This window comes from Vanessa tameamea, chromosome 9 (assembly GCF_037043105.1).
Source record: "Vanessa tameamea isolate UH-Manoa-2023 chromosome 9, ilVanTame1 primary haplotype, whole genome shotgun sequence".
Taxonomy (NCBI): domain Eukaryota; kingdom Metazoa; phylum Arthropoda; class Insecta; order Lepidoptera; family Nymphalidae; genus Vanessa; species Vanessa tameamea.
In genome coordinates, this window is record NC_087317.1 from 5,230,984 (window position 1) to 5,257,293 (window position 26,310).

Sequence of the window (26,310 nt, forward strand, 5' to 3'; positions counted from 1 at the left end):
AAGAGTAATGATCATAACCTTTAAAATGTTTTTCAAAATCAGGGGCCTAAAACGGCGCAGGCGCCTCCAAGTATGTAGTTTATTAAAAAGCTTTTATGTCGCTGGTAAATTATGTATATTAGATAAATAATAAAACATGTATTTATAATTATTACAAGAGTTTTATTGCAACCTCTTTCTGTTGTTCCTATTCTGCTTTTACAATGTATCTAAGCTAAATTAATTAGTTTAAAGCTAAAACATAAGTTTATTTCTTAAATAATTATTATGATGTGAGAATAAATTAGATTATTATTAATTTTATGGTCTTAATATCTATATAAAAAAATGCATAAAATGAACAGTTATATTAAAGGAGAACTTGATAAGATAAAGTACATTTCTTATTATTTTTTTAAAGAAAATTAATAACTAAATTAACTACTCGGCGCTAGATGGCGCTGTCAAATTTATCTAATAGTGTTTCGATCATCTTGATTGTTTCGAATTTTTCCTAGCATTAGCCTCCTTTTTCTTTTCATCTTCACTTGACGACGAAGAAGGTTCCTCGGCACCGTTGAAGAAATCATGGGGGTACTTGGGGACGCTGGGCTTGTTAGTGAGACTCGCTCGTCGAATAGCATCGACCACTAACCTATCGGCTATGTTTGTAAGAGGTGATGCTATTTTACCGTACAACATACCTGGCAATGGTGACTCATTCATGTAGCCTGAAATTATGGAATGATTAATTTTTAAGTGAATAATTGTCAATTTCAAAAATTAATTATTATTACAAGATATTATTAATCGACATTAAGGTTATCTCATTTAAAGCTATCGAGAAAAATTACTCAATCACCATTTTCAATAAAGGTTAAGTGAGTAACTTTATAACATATTTGGAACAAATGAACGTAATTTATCAACATACCAATACGCCTTGATAAGTTATTTGTAAATCAACACGTTCCTGTATTTTATTTTAATATTTTAAAGGTAATTTCATACGTTATACCACTCTTGTGTTTGTTTTTACGATCAATTGAATAGGAATGTTTAAATATGTCAATGACAATATAAAGAAGAAACTACTTGAAGAGAATGGTTTATTATTGTTCTGATCATTTAAAGATAGGATATATTGATAATAAATAAATTGATAATTCTGATTAGATACTCGAGCAAACCTCACTTAAGCATCAGAGACTTGTGCGATCTAGCGATACTATCAGAAAAGATTTTCAAATTCCTCTGACGCGTACGTGTCCTCGATTTTTAGTATCATTGGTTTGTATTCATATTGACTTATAAAAAAATTATAAGCAACTGGCTTACAGATGAACTCATTATCCGAACAGTAAAACGATTTCTTCCTGATCATTCTTTCATGTAAATAATTATAATTACGTTTTTAGTACATTATAATTGTGATTGGACTTTATTATTTTTAAAGTAACGCGATAATTTTTAATTGGGAGTGAAATGGGATTCGAAACCTTTTAATAAAAAGTCATATAATTGTACCAAGGCAGAAAACAAAATTAATAAATTAAATAATTTGTTCCAATTAAAGTCATTTAATGCAACATGCATTGAATGACATTGGGGGGTGATTAATAAACCAACGCTGTGTCTTTTTCGAATTGACAATGAAGGAATACAGAAATAATATCTTTCTTTCAATGTTTAAACAGCTAAACAACATATATAAGTAAGGTCGTATGTTACCATTAATTATAAAAGACATATTTAAAAACAAGCATTAAATGCAAGATATTTTCAATCACCAGTTACCAAAGTCATTTTTAGCACCGACAAGGATCCAAGGACATCACACAAGAAGCAAACGAAGCAACATAGTACTTACATTACAATGAAACTTGATATTATTGAAATATAATATTATTATGTACAGTACATAACGGACAAGCATCCGTGAACCATTGGATATTGTAACATGTATTGAACTTCATTTATTTATTTCACTATTTAATACATATGTACATACATGTTTTTAATTCAAGCAGCAACGTTAGATTATTCACAAAAAAAAACCTTGCAACAGAGTTAATTTTAATATTTGGATTTTTTTTAAGTTCTTCGATAAATTAAAAAAACCTATTCTAGTGTGTCGTGATAAAAAAATATATTTAATTTTATCAATATTGCATGGAATGAATTAGAAAAAAACCTATTTTCAGACACAATTTTTTTTATACTATTTTGTACTTTAATTTTCTAGTTACAACCGTATATTTGAGGAAATTCTTCCTCTGTTTGTTGTTATTAATTTATTAAAATTAAAATTTGGTAGAGTTGTAAAAATAAAATTAAAACTCATATCTATAAGTCTTGCTAGACCTTTAGCGCACCTTGGGAGAGGCCTATATCCATCAGTGGATAACGATTGGTTAAAGATAAAAAGATAATAATATGTTACTCATTCAAAAACAATATTATATAGTTTTCCACCCTTACTTATTTCGCATTGGCGTTCAATTAAAAAACAATCGAATCTTTTACAATGGTACTTAAATAACTGTAAAATAGTTTATTTAATTTAATTTTTTTCACTTTTTTTATTATTTGCCTCTTGAATCTTTATAAAATAAATATAATACGCATGTACTTCAGTTTGTGTTTTGTTTTTGATGAACTTCACTTTAGAATATAAATATTTGTTCAAGCAAAAGTTTTCGATGTTTGTTTTATTTGATTGTTATTTTGTTTAGATTTTTTAATGCTCTACACCCTGTTGTGTGTCAAGACGGCTTAAAAGGTATTATAAATTAAACACGAATCAACGTCACAATATAAATTATTCATTAAATATTTACATCGAACATGATCACACAATTGCGATGCTATCTCTTGTATATGACACATATTGTAACAACAAAAGATAAAAGAAGAAAAGTTTGAATATAAGTATTAATAAATAACTTTATATGTTAAACTAAACAACGAATCTGACAAACTCATGCGACCAGGACATATTACCATAGAGTTATGATAAGTTGAGACATAACTAATTTTATTTTTTTTAAAGTCATAAATTTTCTGGAAGCTGCTTTGATTATTATTTATAAAAACGACTACGAGAAAATGTATCCCTTTATATTTAAAAAGCAAGCAAGCTTTATTTATTTTAAAAAAGTCTTATTATCGCACTGGTAAACTGTTATATAAGACGAATAAAGTTGTCATTTCAATTTAGTTAATTTTCTTGACTCGATTGAAATGTTGACACAAAATACATTGCCGTCTCTTATTTTTTAATAAATATCAAACAATCATCAAATCAAATATATTTCAATACTGGGATATATTTCGAATTAATTTATTTGTAAAATATATAAATTACAAGTTGTATATCTATAAAATTATATGGAACTTATTGCTAAATATGCTTTATTTAATAAGTTTTAAACTTCTTATAAAATAAAAATAAATTTATTTATAAAAATATAATGGAATGTATATGAATAAAAACGAACAGTACGTTCGCACAACATCATAGGAAGACAAAAGCATTTCTTAAATGATAATTTCATTTCTTTGTACGAAATTAATTATGAGATATAGTGTACAATTGAAAGTGACTAGTGAAATAATAAATATATATTAGCCATTATTCTTTAAGACTAGTTTAAATGTATGTAAATAAAGGTCACTTTAGTCGTATACTTTAAAAAAAATTAAAGCATATGGCTAGAGATTCAAAAAACATGTTCTATGTATATATTATGATATCAATATTATTTATATTATTTGTTTATATATTTAAAGCGTAACGGTGTAATCTCCATTTTTCTGTTCGGCTTTCGGTGTTGGATTCTCAGCGGCGGGTGTTGTGGTGCGTTGAGGGCGTTCCGGTAACTTCAGAACCACTTGTTCCGTACTCTCTGTAGCACATCACAAACATATAACCAAAGAGAAAGATTTAAATATAAGGAGTAGAATCTTATAAATCGGCACTAATGAATAATTATTTGGACAATTAAGATAATTAATACAATGAAACACATCCTCATATATGTGTGATGTACTGAGCTTAAGAGAATTGCATATATTTAATTAATTGTATAAATCTTATCATGATATGAATATTGACAGAGACAAGACATTTCATATTAACAAATAAACAATTATTGTTATACAAAATGTACATTTACAGATATATTTATACATATTTTAATTATAATTGTACCATATTCCATAAAACTATGTTATAATAATAAATAATTTTCGAAGTGAAACTTCTTGGGTGCGAACGTAAAGTTTGAAAAATTGAAGTAATTGGGCGGAAATTTTATGCGTAGCGTTTCTTGCACAAAGAGGTTTCACTTCTGATCAGTGGACTGAATTACAGGTGCTTTTATTGTCGTTAGTATAACAATACATGCAATTTAAAAAAAAGAAATAATATATTGTTAGGGTACATTTCTTTATGATATATTTTTTTAAATTATTTTAAAAAAAAATCTCCAAGTGCAATTAAATAAAATCTAATATTGGGTACTTTTGATTTCTTCTCCTCAAAGAGAGAGGAGGTCTTAGCCCAGCAGTCGGTCATTTACAGGCTGTTATTTTAGTGAAAAAATGTAGGATTACATGGTGACGTTATCCAAGAGAAAGACAAGGTTAATTAGTCCGAGAAGACACTTATTTACGTCAAATACACGTATTTAATAATGTTCCTATTGTATGTATGATGAGCTGAACTTATCATACATATTATGTTTATATGTAAACTTATAACCAGTTTAAAAAGTCGATTACTAAATAATACAGAGTCGTAAATTCAATCGTCCGCCAAGCAATTTGAATAAACGTTTAAGCAATTGTTTGTAGTCCATAAAAAGAATAATTGACCAAATCGACCATTCACACTATCTCACTATCAATCGTTAAAATGTTAGCGAAATATTATTTGCATCCGGTTTGAAAAAGGGGGAGTGCTGAATTTGGCAAAACGGGACATCCTGTTAAAATTTGATGTCTTGGGAAGAAATGAATTTAAGGGTACGCACATACTGTCAGTAATTTGTATAGACGACTTTTTTATATTTATTAAGAAAATATTACATAACTTTTTTAAGTTATGTGACCCTATATTTATATTTTAATGACACAATTATTCGATACAAGATTATATAGATTATAAAAAAGCGTGGAGTTAATGCTCGTTGACTTCCAGGCAGGATATATATTATACGTACATATATAATTGTATTTAACTAACATGACTGTATTTTTAGATGCTGAAAAAGTGTACCAGTGTGTGTCTCACAGAAGAAGACACACAAAAGAATTTTCGGGAGTTTTTAAATAAATGTATTATTAAAATATAAATTTGCTATTTTTGTGTACTTTCGTTGATGACATTTATATTTAACTCATAAAAAATACTAGTTGCGGCTTTCGGAGTTTCGTAAAATCCTTTCTTAGCGGATGTCTACATCCTATAGGAAACATACCTGCCAAATTTCAAGTTTGAAGGTGCTATAGTTTCTGAAATTTCTTGATTATCAATGAGTATTTACTTTTATGTATATAGATTTTTTCGTTAATATGCCAGTTTTATACATTTCGTATATTTTATGTTATTACACCGTAATTCTTATAAAAGTTGTTTGTAACACGTTCAAGACAGATCGCATGAATATACTAACAAGTTAAATAATAACGCTCTATTTCAGCTAATATCCTATGTTTGTTCTGTCTCCTTAGAAACTCTGATTCAGAGAAAATAACTACAAAACGTATTTAAACTACCCAGACGCTTATGTCATTTGTCATATAAAGTCAAGCTAAAACACCATTTCTACTAAATGAGTGTTTTGTTATAATCTATAATTTATTTGCGATGTGGCTATTGAGTGTTATTTACAACTTAAATAAATATAATAATAAAAAAATATCTTCGTGTAAGTAATAGTGATAAATCTTTTTAATCATGAATGTTTGCGCGCAAACTGGGTTAAAATGCATATAAATGTTTGCACTCTTACACTGTTCCGCAATCAATTCTTAGGTAATAAATAAGTTATTATTTAAAGTAACAACAAAGATAGTTCGTTTGTTGACCTTAGATAAATTGTGTCTTAGATAATTCTAACAGCTCGTCGCGGAAATGCTAATTTATGATAGTATACATATATACATATTTATAGAAGAGAATATTGTAATTTGTAACGATAAAATTCAAACTAATTTAGGGACGCTACATAGCTCACGTCAACCTGTCGCAGAAAATCAAGATAAGCCTTTCAATGTTAAGATAAGCTGACATAAAAAGCAAGCATCGTCGTGATTAAAGATCACATTTTCACAAATAATCAAGCACCGCTAGCTCCATGCACCAAATATTAACAGATACTTACCAATAGATCTACGGTCAGCTTGGTTCCCATAAAACTCATCCAGCTCTTTAGCAGAACAAAGAGGAGTGTCGACTTGCGTCGTTTCTTCGAATTTGGAATAGTCTACCTCGTATCCCTGACGCTCGCGGTTGTATGTCACTAATGGTACAAATCTGTGTCCCCACATTAATTCACTTGTTGTATAACTGGAGCGTGCTTGAGTCGTTTGTCCAGTCGACTCTATTGTTCCTTCTAAAATAACTACTATTTCAAACTTCTCTTGGAGAATGTCTGCTGCGGAGACACCATAGAATGGACTATCAGCATTTATTCGATGGACCATTGTAATAGGCCAGATAAAGAAAAGATTACTATCACATCCATCCGCATGTAACTCTAATTCAGTTTGGTAATGCGATAAAAGCTCCCCTTCCTTAGTTGTTCTGGATCGAATTAATTGAGCTCTAACGCTGGCTCCTATAATATGAGATTTCCTCAAGTCACCGACTCTAAACATTAGGCACAGTTCGCCGTCTCTCTGACAGATCACTGCGTATTTTGAGAACAGCAGTGTCTGAGTTCTATGCTTCGGTCTCGTCATCTTAGCGAACACAATACCCACCATGAAAGCCTGAATCATTACACCCACTATACTCTGTAAGCACATAATAAATATTGCTTCTGGGCATTCTTCTGTTGTTGTACGCGCACCGTACCCAATAGTATGTTGAGTTTCAATACTAAACAAGAAACATGAGGTAAAGTCAAAAATGTTAAACACGCACGGCTTCCAATTTGTGCTTTCTTGCATCGGCGGTAAGTGGTCTGGCTCAAGATCACCATGTGTGAATGCAATCAACCACCAAATAAGGGCAAATCCTAACCAGGATAAAATGAAGGAAAGTGTAAACACAAGTAGAGTCCATCGCCACTGGGCGTCCACAAGCGTTGTGAACATATCCTGGAGGAACCGTAAGCGCCGTTGTGAGATCCGTGACTTGAGAATATTACATTCGCCATTTTTGAGAATGGCCCGTCTTCTTGTTCTTCTAGAAGCACCGTGTCTATGTGATCGGCTTCTGTAAACAAATACACAACTATTTATTACACCGTTCCAACTCAATAATTCTTAACGTATTATGTAGATGATTTACACTAAGTGTGAATGCGTAGATCACGCTCGTATAGTCGCTACGATGCTACGACCTTCGTCAATGCTAATATTCATAATGTGCAATATTTAAACATAAAATATTTATCATATGTTATTGAAAATTCCGCATCCACAAAATACACATAAACGTTATAATTTTGAACAAAAGAAAAGCAACAGTACGGGGTATTAGCGGTCGGAGACGGCACAGGTTGGAGCGCATCGACGAACCTCTTGCTGACTGTGGGATAATACACTCCAGGGGAGAGATTGCCGTTTCCTGGGACCGTCTTGATTTTGAGCCAATCATCGGGCAGCAGGTGGGCCTCCTCGCGGCTGGCGGGTGACTCTGGGTCGGCGTGCATGGTGTCGTGCGCACTGCTCACTCGCAGCCGATCGTCTGCGCCATCATCCCCCGGAGCTCTCGTGCCTCCTGAAGCATCGCACGCGATAATGTCGCGATCACGACTGCCTCTATCGTGCTCGAAGCGACGCGTTAAACGCTTTATAATTGTAATGTGAAATTCTATATCAAAAATTATCAGTATACGTCGGAAAACAAAATATTGTTTGTACCTACTTTGATGTTCATGCGCATACAGGCTGTTCTCGAAATAGAACAAACAGAGGAAGAATTTTGTATTGTTCTAAGAAAAGAACATAATAATCAATTAATTTAATAATATATAATATACGCAAATGTTTGAAGTTTTGAAAATTATTATACCAATAATAACCATAATTCAAAATTAACACATTTTGATTACTCATAATTGAATAAAATATAAATATTTTTTAATCCTTAATATGCTTATCCGTTTTTAAAATATGATATATGATATTTATAAATATGATACTTAAAAAAAACTATTACTTATTTTATTCGGAAGGAAATGCCATTTATTGTGCTTTAAATTATTATATTTTAGATATCTCATACATCAACCTGTGTATGCTAACTTACCTCCCTGAGCATACGTTTTATTACTGATTTGACACTGTAAATTTGTACGTTAATGCGCATCGTTAAAGAACTAATCTATACTTCTCGAACTATTACGAAGGTTATTTTAAATTTTCATTCTGTTTATATTCGTCATAAACTCTTATTTACTCACGAGTTACGATTTCGCGATTAAAACTCAAAGGATAAGCGGATGTAACGAACAAACTAATATCAAGCATTTATGTAACGTTTTTATTACTTGAATGATCTTTTGGTTTTTACTTGATTTAAGATTACATGTTATTTAAACATGTAATTATTTTATACAGTTGTTAAGATGATTATTATTACTTTATTCATTAATTGAAAACATTCGAGTACATTTACACAGTATATGTATTTAAAATAACAAAACTAATAAATAATTCTTCTAGAATATAATAGGATATATAAAATCTTTCTTTCACAATGATAGTGAAATTATTAAAACTGCCTGAGCAGTTTTCCCTGAGGAAAGAGATAGTCTATTTAACGATTAAATGCTTATAATTTAATGATGTTTTATTTCGTCTTAATTATTTTAGCATTTATAATAAAGGCATTTTTTTATTATTCTGTGTACAATACATATGGAACGGTCCATTATGAATTCAATGATCTGACTCAAAATAACTAAGTCAAAATAAATGTTTGGTCTTTAATAACGTTTAGTCTATAGCGTCGTAGTATTTGTTATTATTTATTTATAGTGGACCAAGTAATTATGCTATTTTTATTTATTTTTAATTTCATTATGATCTAATAATTGCGTTCATTATTTACTCCTTAAATAATCATTTACAGAGAACCTAATTGAATATAAAGATTAAATAAGGTAAATGTAAAAATCTTGATCGCTTTAATGGTGGCAAGAATTCTAGCTACCCCGTTAATAATCCAGTATTATATATTACCCTTTTGAATTTATATTTTTATTCTATGTACGAAATATGATCCTCATGTGACCAATGAAGCTTATAAATATTCTATTTATATTTAAGATTAATTTTCACAATTTTATACCTATGTCCGAGTGTATTAACTGAATACTATTTGAATAGTGAAATCATTTAAAAACGTGACATTTATTGTTGTACAATATAAAGAGGTACAATATACAGGGTTATTGGTAATTCGACGTATTCCCGTTAGGACGTGATAGCTCCAAAATGGTTCTTTTTTGCATCATGCATATTGGGGTTAAAATTATTGCAAATAGTTACCCCTATCACCTCCTAACGGGAATACGTCGAATTACCAATAACCCTGTATATCACGATAAGAATACGAGTGGTCATGCCACCTTAAGTGGAATAGTATGTTTCCAGTGTACTATAACAAGTGCGACCCTACTACGACTGAACAAAATGAAAAGATTACAACGATGATATAATTAAATAATGATTTATTATTTAATAATGATATATAAATATAATAAACCGGGACTGTCAAGTGGTAGAATATGTGAAACCCGGGCAGGTGCCCTGAATTTTCATGTGCTTAATTTGCGTTTATAATTCATCTTGCGTTCAGCGATGAAGGAAGACGTGTCAGATGAAAATCTTCCACATGTGTATACGCTAACCCAACTATTAGGATTTAAAATCACGTATTTTTTATTGAAATGCGTGCAGTCGTTTCTTAGTAATGCAACTTACATTAACGATCACTTACTGACGTTTGAACACTTCCCGATAAGTTTAGGTCAAATTATTCTTTACTACTACATAAATACGTATCAAAATTAATAACATATTATTATTTCTAAACGTTTAACGCCGAAGCGACTCGTGGATTTAACCCAGGTTCTGGATAATCTATCCTAAGAGTTTCATACAATTGATATATTCGTTGCTGTTTTTAGTGTTATTACAAGATATTTTAATACACATATGATAAAATAGCATGAATCACACTCAGTGGGATATAGTATCTCACAACACACTATTCACAGTGAGTTGGGACATACAGATCATATTGATTGCTGTCCTTAGAAAAGTTACAACCAATTTTACATAGAAATAAATTAATTATGTATTATTTATTTCATTTGGACAGAGTTTTAGAACACATAGTCATTTAATAAATAAATCTATCAAGCTATTTTTATCTGTCAATTCTGAAGTCATTATTTGCCCTATTAAAATTATTATTGGATAATAACCACGTTATTAAAAAGCAATGTCACACACACATACACATCACACGAACTAATTCCTTAATTATATTGTAAAAATGCTTTGATTGTTATTACATAATTACGCGAAGAGATTTTGTTGTAATTATGAATTATTATCAAGTTTCAAATTCGTCATTCGAAATCATTTTATTCTCTCTTGGTTCTCATACCATGAGAGTTATTCTTGTAATTACACTTCCGATATATTCCAAAATTAACAACTTCTGTAAGGTAAGGTTTTGTATTTATATTAAACATTAGAACATGTAATTTTAGTGATATTTTATTTAATTAATATCAGATTTATATGATGATGATTGTATAAGTATATAATTGTATTCTATATAAGTGATATAAGACTTATAATGATTGGTTTAGAAACGTTTGACTTGCTTTGGCTGCTTGATATGAGACGTTGCACAAAGTCATTGCTAGCTGAATACAAAAAACATAATAGAAAAAACCATGAATTTCCTGAAAAAATAAGACGAAAATCTTCGTTCATTAGTAAATAGTGACGGAATTACGTAAGTAACTATTTTGAACGTATTTGTTAGTTTAAACTAATTTGTTAATTTGCACCACACCTCCGAGCAAACGCGTCGATACACGATCTTGCAATTGTTACTAATATAAAGAGGTAAATACTGTGCATGATTTCGTGATATAATAATTTGCGATCTTCATTATTTATTCAAGATCATGAAAAATATTCCAAACATATAAGTGTACGTCATATTTACAAATTTATTCAATATTCTAAGAAGTGGGTGTGTTACATATACGTAAATACGTATAACAAATCTGAAAACGTGTTGACTATATATTGAACCTGTCCTGACTTCGCACGGATAAAACAGAAATTTTATCCCGTTCTATTTTTAAACAAAGAGATACAAAAAATTGCCAGCCGAAACTGGTTTTTATACGTTTATTTGAGTATCTATAATTATTTCTAAAACTACTCGTTCCAAATAAAGAGTTCGAATGGCATTTATTACGTATCCAAAATGTTTAAAATAACTACGTTATTTATATATATTGATAGCGATTAATTAGTGTTGTCGTTATTTATTACTTATTTAAAAAAATATTGATGATTGACAATTGAGTTCATTTTTCGGCCAGAGGATCGAAATTGCGATTCAACGGGGAAACGCTTCTTGTATTCCGCCCACCATTCCACGCGGTCATGATTTGTCCAGTAACTATACTTAATTTTTATTGGTATATAAGACCTTAATGATAATATTTTTTATGTAAATACAGTTTCTATTAAACTACACAGGACAAAGAATATATTAAGTACATGCCTTAAAAATAAACAATGTAACTTTCTACATTAAGTTAGAAAACCGTGATTTTTGATCAACTTGTAACTATTAATTAAATTTAGACTTTTTTTTTTATTTATTACTTATTTGTCTTTGTTTTGCTTTTATTACCAACAAGTAAACATATAAGTTTACCAAGAATAAAAAATAAAATTATCTATGGTTGAAAGTTTGTAATCCAAACAATGCACGCACTCGTTTTGGCACAAAATAGAGGTCTAAAAATAGTTTCGTAATCAGATCCACATCCCGATCAAAGTGATATAAATCAAAATGAATTCAGACGCGACACCCTGCAAATTGGCCCCGCCGCCTGTAATCATGCACTTATCTGAAGCGCGTGTCGAGTGCAATACGAGAGGTTGTCATGTATATATTCGTATTATACCGAATAATATAAATAAATAGTATTTATTTGAAAACAAAATAGTTTGTATATATTACTTCATAATACTAAATAAAAACATTATATATCAAATCATGACTAAGTAAATTGATGGCAAGAACGCCGGCTACATTTCCACATTGCATCGAAAAGATAATTTTCCCGGCGAAAAATTAATCAGCGCGCTGTGAATAGGCATAAGTCGAAGAATTAAATATTTTGTAATTTTTTTAGCATATGTCAGTGAACTGCAAAGGGTACTAATATGTAGCTTTGAATTTATATGAATATTTACGCCTCTTGTTCGCCATACCTTTTTCCGCAGCAGATTTAGATTAAGAAAAGTTCCCTTAGATGATTAAGCATCAATTTCCCTAATTCTGCAGATTTAAGACAATATAATTATGTATACAATTTATTAGATTTGATCCAAACAGCCACCATTATAATAAATTGACTTTTTTATCGTTTAGCATTTTAGTTTAATATAACTTACAATTTAAAATCTATATTTTTAGCATTTAAAATACGGTCTTGTAGCATAGAAGTCATAATTTTTTTTAAATCGTTTTGTAGATAAAACTTTATGATAGGCAATCTAAAATACTGTTAAAATTAAATAATTTAATAAAGTTTCTATTTATATAAATTTTAACTTATTGTAAAATCTGTCACTCTTTAAATAAATTCTATAATATTACTTTTTATTTAAAACGGTGGCTTGATAAGACTTTATAAAGACTACAGCTTCGTTAATCTAGTTACTTGTGACTTGCCAGTGCAGCTGCGCTTTATTTACCAGCCTCCCAGCCAAGCACATTTGAAATGTTAATGTGGAATAAACGGTTACTGTTTTTTTTTTCATTTTGCATCTTTAATTTTACTCTTTAATTCAAATTCGAATTCGAATCCTACAAATAAATTAAAAAGTGAACCGATCCAAAAATGTTTTCAACATTGGCATTCGGTATCGTAATAAATATCAGTAATAGAGTGGATTTTCCTCAGAGTGAATGCGAATAAAAAAAGTACAAAGTTGCTGGTGTAATGAGAACTACATATTTATAAGAATAAGAAAAAATAAACTGGATGTTTTCTAATATTATTATATCTTGGGACTAAATTTGTTATTATATCTTGCGTAGCTGGATAATTTTCGTTGACAGTGGCCGCAATAGCAATCGATCTTAAGATATTATCATATTTTCTAAGATAAGGGTAATAGTAAGATATATCTTAAAATTAATAATTAAAATCATAGTTTCGATATCGATCGTCGTAATCGATTCTACAGGCAAGCACTATCAACTTTTTAACCACATATACTTATGTTTATAATACTAAACATTATATCAGACACGAGATGGCCCAAGATTAAACCATCTTAACGAGTGGCGAGTTCAGACCATGGAAAACACCATTGAATTTACATGTGCATAAATAGTATTTACTCATCTCTTTCTCGTTAGTGAAAGCAAATATCGAAAAGTAACCTACATATTTCGGATGAAATAATGTATATACATATATAACCACTAATCCGCATATAACCTTCTTATCAAAACGGGAGGAGGCCTGAGTCCAGCAATAGCTTACCTTTTAGCTAATAGGTTTTTACCTTTTATTTCAATTAGGGCTTAGCGATTTCTTCTTACTTAGATAAGTTTACTTTAAGGTGATAAGTTTACTTTACTTTTCTATTCTATAATTATAATTATATCATCATTCGATAGAATGGCAATCCGAGAGGACGGGAGAGAGATCAGATGCACTATTGACTTTACATGTTTTGCGAAATACGTGTAACTTCCCAAGCCTGGTTTATTACTGAGCATATGTATCTTGATAGAGAAACCCAACCAAATATCAACGCTTAAGTATTCTTCTTTGTTATGAAGCGGGACACTTACAGTCTCGACTCGTCTTTTTAAAATAAAAAGTGTTAAAAGTAAGTATTAGATTCCGTTTTCGAATTTACATTTCATATGGAAAAGATTTCTATATTAAATGTAAATTCGAAAAATCTATTTGTCTTCAAAATGAAGAATGGTTTGTTATAAATTTTGGTAGAGTCTTGTAATATTGGACAAATTGATATTTTTTGTTTTTGTCTGGTAACAGCTACTTCTACATGAGAGTACCGAATGTTACTTCGATGGAAAGATCTGAAGACATGATTAATCACCATTATCTCGAACCGTATCTGTGTTTACCGATTTTCAGGGATCTGGCAGATTAAGTGCTTATCCTCCAGTTTGAGCCGATCTCGAAGTATATATGAGCACCTTGAGACATGACGCGTTAAACGTGAAATTAAGGTGAAAGATATTACTTAAATCGACTAGGATTATGTTCGTATAGTCATTGTATGATTAAGATATGTAAGACATACGTATTATCGAATAAGCAAGACTGATCTTTACGGAGGGATTTCACTGAGTTCTATGAATAGGACAATATCACTTCACTATACTTTTCATATTCCTAAATACCAATTATTTAGGATTTATAAATAAAAAGATAATTGAAGATTTAAAGATTTAAAAAAATATCTTCAAAGTCTGCCAATTTTGAAAATTAGTATGATTTATTGATTAGTAAAGAATGAAAAAAATAAATAATAAGATTATGTATCTTTCCTTTAAAACTGATAAACTTAAGTACTATTAGGCCAAGGTCATTTTATAAATATCTATAATTTATTTATACTGAAAAATATTTCATCATCATTTATTATAAAAGGTTCGTAACCGATTACAAAAAAAGGAGGTTCGATTGTTTGTGTAAGTTTATTGCCTCAGAACTGCGTCGTATACGCGCCAATTTTACGAAAGTATATATGTAATTTCAAATTGGTCGCATTTTTATAAAAATCTTAACGAATCGAGGCAATTATTATTATGAAATTTATATTCTATTTTCGGACTTATTATAACGAACATCAAAATAAACGAGTTAGTACAAAATAGTATAAATAAAAAAAAATACATGTATAAACTAACTTTGCTGTATTAAATTACCCATCAAGCCAGGTGTATGTTGTCAGTCCAATACTATTAAACGTAAGTGGAACAAACTCTGTAAACAATGATAATGTCTTCTTATCACAATATTATTTACGTCGACGTCGCATCTCCAAACACTTCACCTGGATTCTAATTTCATTTTTAAAAAACACCACGTTTTTTTTTTCAATATCACCGAAATATTACTTTTTTAAAACACAAAGGCACAACACCGACGCACATGTGCCCGCTTATGCGAATTTTTTAAAAACTATTTTGATAAGTAACACATTTATCTTCGCTCCGATTAGATATCGAGTCGTCAAGGATTTCGATTCACCTTATACTTTTGCTAGGTGTACCGATAAGATGCAATTAATGACAACATAAATCATTATAAATCAGTGAAAGTCTTATGATAATCAATGTAACAAACATACGCGGCTTTTGTCTTAATTGTGAAGATGTAGTAAATGTCAAACGGCATTAAATATATCGCCAACGTGGTTAAGATACTCGTCATTATTACTACTAATTTAACAGACTATTTGCCTATCAGATAACATTGGAAGAAATAATGATTTTTCATCTAAAGTAAGTCAATATATAAGGTCGATCGTCTGATATTAATTATAATTATTTTCAATAATATTTGTTAGTATGATTACTAAAATAAACTTGATAGTTTAATTGGTTGCAAGCTCGTCTGAGTACCACTCACTCATCAAATATTTAACCGCCAAGCAATATTTATTATTGTGTTCCGGTTTGAATGGTTAGTGCATATTAATGCACAAGGGACGTAACATCTTAGTTTCCAAGGTTGGAGGCACATTGGTTATGTAAGGTTAAAGTTTCATACGGCCCTAATGTCTACGGGCAGTGGTGCCCACTTACCAGCAAGTAGCCCATTTCCCAGTCCGTCTTCCGATGCCATACAAGAATAGATAATTAAATTATTTAATTATCATTACATGCTTATTAACTTAATATTAATATTCTTAAAACTCGCTTCAACCAAAGATTTGTGTACAAGAGACTTTAAGCTTTAGTAATCAAAAGTAGCTTAAACATTTACTCTCGTATTAATTATAATTTATTGTACATATAAATAACTCGGAGTCATCTTTATTTTTATGGTTCCGTAGCCTAAGCTTGGAATCTTATCAATAAACTCATCTATGTGTCACATCGGTATACAAAATTATAATCATCTTCATCAAAACATAAACAATATGGTTAAAAGTCTAAATCCAGACATGTTACAAGTTATACGGAACCCGCAATGAGTGACTCCGAGTTGAACTTAGCAGGATTTTACTTTCCCATTATTTTCTAAATAAACGTAATATAAAAACTTCCATAAAATAAAATAAAACGTTGCGTTCTGTTATCGTGCATTTACAATAAGAAAATAAACGTTACCCTTTATTATCTTATTAAGATAAAAAAATAGCAGTTCTACATTTACAGGTGCACATTGAAATTAATTATTCGCAGAAGTATATCCAGTTGTAAGTTACTATAATGTTGTATATTGCGATATAATGTTGACAGTAAAAATTCAATAAATTTTTCTCAGCCCGACCTAGAGATTGAACCCAGAACATCGGGATAGATAGCTAAAGTTATATCTAGCCACTACACCACCGAGGCAGTTGTTCTTATTACTCATACGTCGTCCGCAAATCCTTTAACGATATGCTAAATGTTACACCTAAAACGCTTATCTAGTGTTTAACGTTAAATATTAAAATGTACGTTTTGTTTCGACGAATTCAAAAAAGAATATTGTTCAATTCTTGACATAATATTACAAATACTTTACGCAACAGAAACATCACTATACGTTTATAACATATGTTTATATATCTCAACAACAACATATATATTGTTTATTAAACCACTTCTGAAACAACAACATAAGCAAGGTGCATACACGTGATCATATAAGTAACATAGCGATGTCTTCCAGACAACCTTTGGACATAGACGACGTGACGTGACGACGATTTGGAAATGTACGTAGTATTATTGTAAACATAAATAAGTATACATGTATAAAATTATATAGATGATAAAAAGTGTTGAGTTTCGTTTTCATTTTTTTCATACGGAATAAGTCATAATTAAATGATTGAATTTAACAATCTATGTAATAGATTGACGAAAAATAATAACTACTTAGTTGTCAGTTCTTCTCAGCAGAATATAGGTTCATTGTACTCTGGTGATAGCTTTAAATTTAATTATGTGAAATTTCGATTCAAATGTGCTCGCAAGAGCAATGAGTATACCTACTTTGTTTTATTTTAATTTGAAATAACTCTTTTTTTCGCTAAATATATGTTCTTTGAGATATTACAAAATATCTTCATCCCATAAACTTAAGGAATTCTGTCGTAATTATTAAGTAAGTTCTTGAAAAATGTAAACTAAATAATATTACAACAATAACATTTTTGTGAAACAAACATAATTTAACCGAATTGTAAATATATTGTAGATTTATTATATCTACTATTTTATGGGCTCACTTAATATTAAATCGGCACACAAACTTTACAATATTTAATGCTCAGTTTTAATGATTGATGAGTTCTTGGTACTGGCTCAGGTGTGCTAACAAAAAATAAAAGCATAATTTTTTTCTTACCTACACGTGTCGTGGCGATAAATAGTGCTATGGCCAATAGAACTACTGTAAGTCGGAACCCTATGAAGACTACTCGATTGATGTAGCGTCGGCCTCAAAAATCCACTGTCTCCATATCCAACTCCAAGCATCGGAGACTCGACCACTGAACTATCTAAGATACTTGTATCATCCGTTTCTTCTTCGATGAGGCCAGGCTTATAAAAAATCTTTCCAGAAGAAAGAGTCGGTTTCGTTTTAATTTCCTTCTGACCTTCATCTTTCCTCACTTGCATCTCGATGGATGTTTCTGTACTCATATTTATTGTTATTTCAATCACTGTCACGATACTGTCGAGTTCCCCAAAATTATATTTATTTCTCTTAAATTATTTATATAGTAGTCGGAGGACATTTTTGACGTCCTGTCTCTTATGTTTCCGTTAAACATTTGTAAAGAGTACCTGAAAAAAATATATATTTAGTAGTTTTAATTTATTTTCCAAACTACATACTAAAAAAATCGTAATTTGTATACAGATATATTATAGTTCTAAATTTACGTGGACTTTTTTGATTTCTTTCTTATTCTTTCTCTTTTTTTCTTGATATAAGTATTTACAATGGTTTTTATTTTCATTAATAATAAATATTCAAAATTTGCATTTTGAATATTTATTATTAACATAAAATATCTCTTAATAATAACTGTCTGAATGCGATCGTTCCGTCCGTCGACAAGGCGTCCTATCACCTATAAAATATTTACTAAGCTTGAAAAAGCAAAAATTTCAAAAATATTATTCTTATTCCCAAAATACATTACAATACGAAACATACATTACAATATACTTATAGTATGTTAGAAGCATAAAATTATACAAAAGTGACATCTATTATCGAGTAGCATAAGCTTTAAGTAGCTGTATATTTTTAATAAGAAAATGAAATTAATTTTTAATACGGGAATTAATAAAAAATGAATTAATTAATTACTATATAATTTAGATGAAACTTAAAAAAAATAATAATTAGAATAATTTCATTGTTATTCGGAACACAAAATGAATCTCGATAGTTCATTCAGTGCTGCCATCTATGTAATTATGATCTAACTAAATTTTTCACATAGAAAACGATTGATAAATCTACTTATAGATATAATTTTTTGCAATATAATTATGTCATATGAGTGTTTTTACTAAATATTCAATGAAAAAATATATAATTGTTTCTATCCCACAACAAACGAAACAATCATTTGAAAACCTAATATAAGTTTATAAGTTGTAGCGTTTTCTGCACCTTCGTTTGGATGTACGTACTAACAGTTTTTCTCCCGCATATTTTATACTTTATACTTGTGTTTCGGTTTTGTTTAGTTAGTCTTGTTATAAGCACAAAGGACATCATAATTCGTATGGTGAACAAAACATTGCTGTTGTAATATTTAGTTAATATTCCGTCAAATTTATTGGCGCCAATTTTTTTCGGGTGGGCCATTTGCTCGTTTGTCAATGTTAGATTTTTTTAAGTTTTACAGTTTCTGTTATATGTATGTAATTAATCTAATATATTCAACTGAAAGACTAAAGATACAGATACTCATTTTATAATGCCGGCATGATAGATAAATGTAGAGCTAAAAATATATAAAAACTCAAAATTTCAATAGTTATTTTAATAAAATAGTTTATAATTATAAAGTCGTTGTCTTGAAATATAACAACTATTCATCGAGGAGCTTGCATGAAACTTTGTGAAATACATATGTATATGTGTTAGACTTCGTTGGAAATTTTTACAGGTGATTTTTCCTCGAGAATAGTAATCATACTGCGGTTCGCTCCGTCGTTTTGACACGACACGTCCTTGCACTCATTAGGATGTGCTCGATCTCCATGACAACTGACGGATGCTTTTATTTCCTCCCACTAAGATTGTTCAGTTATATTGCGGAAAACCTCGTAAAACACATTACTCTATTCCCTATTATTTATTACAAGATTCCGCACAATAGAGCGTCTCGTTCCGTCTTTATGTTGAATAAATATTTCCACAGGTATATCGAATTATGATCAATTTAATAACAAAAAATACATCGTATAATATAAAGTATTTTTAATTTAATTTATTACAATATGAATTACTTATTATTATTTTATGTATTCAATGGATTTTTTTTTTCGAGTTAATTTTTTTTAAATATTTATATTTGCATAGAAGCATTGAAATATTTTTTATCGGATAATTATATTATCATATATCCGCAGGCACTAAGTGTGCAAATATTCAAAAATCCGAACATTAACTGTGAGATACACATTCAGTTTTTTAATAATTTTAGCACATATGCCAAAGAAACAAAGTGCATCTATTAACAATATGTATAATAAAACCAACAGTATTCGAGTATCAAGTCATTAATTCCGCGGTATATGTGACTGTGACGTATGCATGTGTGTCATAGAGCATAAACTTACGTCTGTCAAACGTATACCTGGACCGGTTACGAAGGCCAATCTAAATTGCCGTGTCTGAACAGTAATTAGTAACAACTTGTAGAGTACTATCTTATATTTCCAATACATGAGAAAAATGAACATTCCAAAAAAATAAATAGGTTTATTATAGGTACAATAAAAACAGCCAAGATAGAGGTTTTGAATAATTTTCTTGTATCAAATAAAATCAATATATATATGTAAATATTAATAATCAGTCCTCTAAAGAATCAGACAATTACTAGTACCTACGCAATACGCAATACGCATTTACAAATTGAAAGAACGTAAATCTAGCTAGGTACCTCAGTCATAAAATATACCGCAAAACAGCAGTACTCAGTATTGTTGTGTTCCAGTTTGAAGGGTGAGTGAGCCAGTATTATTACTGGCACAATGGGCAGATCATCTTAGTTCCCTAGGTTGGTGGCGTATTGGCGATGTAAAGAATGGTCAATATTTCTTACAGCGCTATTGTCTATTGGCGGTGATGACCACTTACCATCAGGTTGCCCATTTGCTCGTCAGCCTACCTTATTCATAACAAAAAAAAAACCACCAAAAAGAATCAGTATAAAGCTCACACATTGCGGCGTTTAAGTGGTAGAATGATAATTCACTTCCTACTAAATTACCTACAATTGTTTCAAAATTTAGGAATCATCGTAGGAAATGACTCCTTGAATTTCAGAAATCTCAATCTAACTATTCATCAGTGAAACTATATGCATACTTGTTTCTGTATTTGTCGTGTGCGTTTAGTGTATACAGATAAATAAATTTTATACACATTTTCGCAAATAATAATTATTCACAAGTATGTCTTTACATCCCATAAAATCTATTTATGCTTAATCATATAAAAATTAATATTCTTTTACCGACTATAACGACACGGATCTTTAAGTAAAGCGCATATTATTTTTAATTCGCTTATTATTTTTAATTCATGCGTTAACACATACCATTATTTGAGTAAATAAAAGTTTTCAACGCCTCAAGTTTTCTAAATTACTACATTTTTTGTAAAAAACTTCGTCTCAAAGGTTATCTTATCTCTATTAAATATTTTTCTTAGAATGTGTAATATGAGTTTGTAATTATATTGATGTAGATACCATTTCTTTAAAAAATTAATAAAAGCTTAAAGGTTATAACCAGTGAGCTTAATAAAATATATTATAATACTGAACCACATCAATTAATTAGAACAAAAGATTGATTCACGTTTTGATGAACACGATAATAATATCATAGAACAATTTTCATATTTATAACAGGAAATTATGACACGTGTAATAAAGCGAACATGTTTGTATTGTTATTTTAAGTTAAATTATAATTAAATGGGGGAACTGTTGCTTAGTACTCTTGTCACCCGTCCACGCGGACATGATTTACACAATAATAATTTCGAAATTTTAAATTTCGAACATATATTTCATTTTGTAAACTACCTTTGTTTTTTTAATTTGCAATCATTTTTCTTTGTAAGATTATGGAATGTTTAGTTCTTTAATATTTAAGTAGATGAGTAATTATATTCTGCTAATTCAACCTCTTTTTTTATAGATAACTCACTCGTCTCTACAAAATATAAATGGGAAATGTTATAGGTGTGGTAATGCTAAGGAAATAGCATTTTTTATTTGCATTAGTAATCAAGTGCATTAATTATCGAAGTTTTGTATGTACGGAAAAATATTAATGTTTTTATGAGAAAATGTGATTCTCATAACATTGGTACAAGGAACAAACACAATCTTGTTACTCCTGTTACTCGACTGCATAAAGTCAGTAACTCTTTTGTGGGACAATGTATATATATGCGCTTCTACAACAGGATCCCAAAAAGCGTTCAAAATGCTTCTGTTGCCAAATTTAAAAAAAATGTTAAGGAACGCTTGCGTGCGAAAGGTTACTATACAATTAGTGAGTTTATGTTTGATAGCACACCTTGGGAATGAAACGATCGCCTCTTGGCTGTTTCTATTCATATACAATTATGTATCTAATTAATTTGACAAAAAAAAAAAAGACCCGCTGAGTTCCTTTCGCCGATTCTTCTCAGGTCAGGGTGATCCTTTTTCCGAACCAGTGGTAGTGTTTAATTTGACCATCAATAAGTAAGTGTAATGCTTCTATGTTGAATAAAGGAATTTGAATTTGAGTTTGAGTTTGAAGAAATAAACATATAAATATTATTGTTAACGTATTGAACCAGTTTAATTTAACATTGACTAACAATTTTGTATCTTATTGGTATATTTGTATTTTAGTTAATAATGGCTACTATGGTATAATATCTAGTTCATTTTATTACAATATCAAGTTTTTCCTTAAAGTACATAATATAAACCTATGTCAGTAGTAAGTTACTTATTTCTTAACTCATATATAAATAAACTTTACTTGTTCAAGACGATATATTGTTTTATGAGTATATCTACATTTTACTTTAAGCTTGTACGGTATAGTATTATTAAAAATACAATTTTTTCCTTAAATATTAATGTATAACTATGTCAGTATTAAGTAACATCTCTATAGTGAGTCTTGCATTTTTCAAAGGATGATTAATCCTTCGGAACAATTTAAGGCGCTTCTTCCATTGATACACGAGCAATCTGCATTCATTCAATTACTGTTCCAACAAATCATACGAATTCGTTAAACGACAAATAATGCATTAGTAAAGAAACATTCAAGCATCTATAAGTTATATTTGATTTCTTAAAGCGAAACAAAATGTATGATCAATTTAAACGATGACAAAGGAAGCGGGAAGTCTCTATTTTGGGAGTCAATTGATTGCAAGCATAGATTGCGCACTACAGGGCTACTACCGGGTACTCCACATTCTAGCTCTGATTTAGTTAACCCTAATCGCCGGATCGTACGACTCTGATCACGTCATTTTATTAGATATAGCTTAGTTAGTTAATATATGTTACATTATTTTTATATTTTATTATACAATTATCTTTTATACGTATTTGGATTTTGACATTCATAGGTAACTTCACGAGTAGCTTAACTTTTATACATATCTGTACTAATATTATAAATGCCAAAGTTATTCTGTATATCTGTCTGTCTGTTACAATTTCAAGGTTAAACCACTGAATTGTAATGAATGAAGGGTAATGTAAAGGGTTTTGCAAGTTTTAGCATGTGCGTCATATACTGAATACCAAACTTTACCAAATTATTTATATACTTATTTAATTATTACGATGATATGAAAATAGTACCTATTTTCACTTAGATAGTCTTTTTTCACATGGACGTTTTAACCCCTCAGGTTACCTTTGAAATTGTATAGTACAGGTACATACAAATACATCGCTTATAGTAATCAAATCTTTAAATAAACAATATTTAAAAATATAAATATGCAATAGTATTACACTATACGAAAATCTCTGTGAATATGTTTTATAATATTTGTATGTCTTTGACCTTAAGCCTTTGTCTATGTTTTAGAAAAATACATATTTTAAGAGTGGTCAAATCAAAAGTACTTTTTAAAACTTTAAATATTAGAACACAACCTATTATGACATTTCGACTGATTCGAACTCATTCTAATTTGTATAAAAAAATGCAGATCTTCTCAATGTATTTTTTTCAAAGCAGTATTTCTTATTAAAATAAGTTGAATTTCAGTATCATAATGAGTATTTTTTCCTAAATAGTGTACATTTCTTCATGAAAATTCCTTATGTTTTAACCTACTTACTATTAATATTTAGGGTTTTAAATTTAAGTTTTGAAACCTTTTCTGTTTTCAGTACTTAGAAGTTCTTCATTTGTTATTGAATATTATAATACATTTCTTGGTTTTTAGTAAATTATAAATCCGATCACGTTGAATATTCCGTAAGCTTATATTACATACAAATGTGAAGTTACACTTTGACGGTAGAATTTGAATATTATTGACACCAAAAGTCATTGCCAAATTCTTTAGCATATAAAGTACGAGAGAGAGAGTTATTTTAAATTGACCTGCGTATAAATGTATAATCGACTATGTCCATATAACATTAATTTCTTTAAATGCCGTTACTGATTCAATATGGAATATCATATTCAACACAAAATTTGAATAAGAATATATGGACTATATCTGGGTTACATTTAGCTTCCTAATTTAAATTACAAACAGTCCGTAAACCAGAAGGAAACTAGAATTTCGGACACCTATTATTAATTTAAGGGTTTGCTGAACATCAACATTACATACTTACGATGTATGTGACTCAACGCGAAATTACATGTCAACAAGAAGATGACTGACACTAGATACATAATACACTCACGCTAAATTCAATTAAGGAAGCGTATTTTAAACTTTGCATTGTGTACAAGTTTCATGTTACATTGGACCTTAAAATAAAATGGAATGCGTTTCATGTAGCTCGACTTCTTTGTTTTGATCTTGACATTTTGAATAAAATTGAAATTTGTACAAATTAAATATTTATAAAAAGAACATTTATTTGTAACTGATATAACAAAGATGCATCAATATATTAAAAATTATGTCAACAATGAATAACTATAGTTACTTAAAAAAACGTAATACTCAAAAATATTTATTCAGTTTTAAGTATTATTCAATACTAAGTTACTACGGTTAAAGACGTAATTTGGCCATTAAAAACCGAGACACAAGTTTTGTATTTGATCAGAAAAATAAATAAAACTCAAAGGTCATAGCAGCAGATAGAACAAAATATTATGCACGAACAGGAAATTATTCGCAATATGTAAAATCAACTTCAGAACGTGACTGTAACATAAAAAGTATTTACATCATAAATGTAATAAAACTGCTTTAGGATAATAGTATTTGCATTCAAATGAAGAGGTGTTAAGAATAAGTTTAGTTCGAATAACAGCTCTTGTCTACTTTTCATTAATTTACTTGTCATTCTTGCTCTAAGATGATCTAATTTAAACAGAAAGCACCCACGTGATCGTGTGTACACAGCTGATTATAAGAAATGTCAACTACTCTACGATTTTATCCTTAATATTAAATCCATTAAAGGCCACATTTATATACTTACCATATCTTATTTCCTTATAAACCATAGAGCATATAAAATATAGTCAATCACATTCAAAATAAACAATCATCACTGCCGTTGTATGAAAACATTTTTGTCTATGATCTGTAGTCGTTCAGATCATATATTACTGGCTGGATGTACGTAAACTGAAGTCTTTAAAGAGTTCTTTAACTGTTCACTTAACGTATAGAAAGGTCGTTTTCTAATCCAGGATTTCATAAACCCTCTGCGTGCGGTCAGAGAGCCAGGATAGCGATGACTGGCAAGCGTGCAGACAACTCTTGCCTCGTGGTACCTACGCCAATTGTGAATCGACTTTATTTGTTAACTAGCCACGCGCTCGGAAACAATTGACGGTGTTTCACTGTTAGCCTCCGCAGATAAGATTTAAATGTCCGTTTTAGGTACATATTTTTACAATAACTATATAAAGTACGGTGTATGTTACGAATGTTAGAATCAAGTTTTGTCAAAATTTCCAATTGAAAATACATTTTACTTAACATACTTAACATAGAAAATAATTAATAATTGAACTAATATTACAAAAGAAGCGGTTTTTTATAATCATTTTTTACTTACTTCTTATATTGGTTCTTACTTTAGATAATAATACATCCTAGTTATATACACCCCAAAAACTATTGAAATAAATTGGCATAGCTTGACAAATAGGTGCTCATATTTAAGTGTCAGATAAAA

General features: G+C 29.7%; 1 protein-coding gene across 7 annotated transcripts; it reads right to left on the reverse strand.

Moving 5' to 3' along the window:
- Positions 1-353: 353 nt before the first annotated feature.
- On the reverse strand, positions 354-25,879 carry LOC113395017 (G protein-activated inward rectifier potassium channel 3-like). Of its 7 annotated transcripts, none has more exons than XM_026632538.2 (4): positions 25,606-25,879; positions 18,045-18,487; positions 6,369-7,426; positions 354-710 (listed from the first exon to the last, which is right to left on the reverse strand). In XM_026632538.2, the coding sequence occupies exons 2-4, from the start codon at positions 18,341-18,343 to the stop codon at positions 469-471; spliced, it is 1,599 nt and encodes a 532-aa protein (XP_026488323.1). In that variant the 5' UTR covers positions 18,344-18,487; positions 25,606-25,879; the 3' UTR covers positions 354-468. The 7 variants fall into 7 exon arrangements, with proteins under 7 accessions (XP_026488323.1, XP_026488326.1, XP_026488324.1 ...); XM_026632541.2 differs by lacking the exons at positions 18,045-18,487; positions 25,606-25,879 and adding exons at positions 7,684-7,933; positions 15,404-15,592 and having other exon boundaries at positions 356-710; XM_026632539.2 differs by lacking the exons at positions 18,045-18,487; positions 25,606-25,879 and adding exons at positions 7,684-7,933; positions 15,386-15,592 and having other exon boundaries at positions 356-710.
- Between the last annotated feature and the right edge of the window lie 431 nt (positions 25,880-26,310).

What these genes read in the sequence shown, in the direction of transcription:
- LOC113395017 (XM_026632538.2), bottom strand. Translation starts at nt 18,343, where the DNA reads ATGAGTACAGAAACATCCATCGAGATGCAAGTGAGGAAAGATGAAGGT. An exon ending in TATCGCCACGACACGTGTAG is followed by an intron (nt 7,427 to 18,044) that starts GTAAGAAAAAAA and finishes ATTTGTTTACAG; the next exon opens with AAGCCGATCACATAGACACG. An exon ending in AGCTGACCGTAGATCTATTG is followed by an intron (nt 711 to 6,368) that starts GTAAGTATCTGT and finishes CCATAATTTCAG; the next exon opens with GCTACATGAATGAGTCACCA.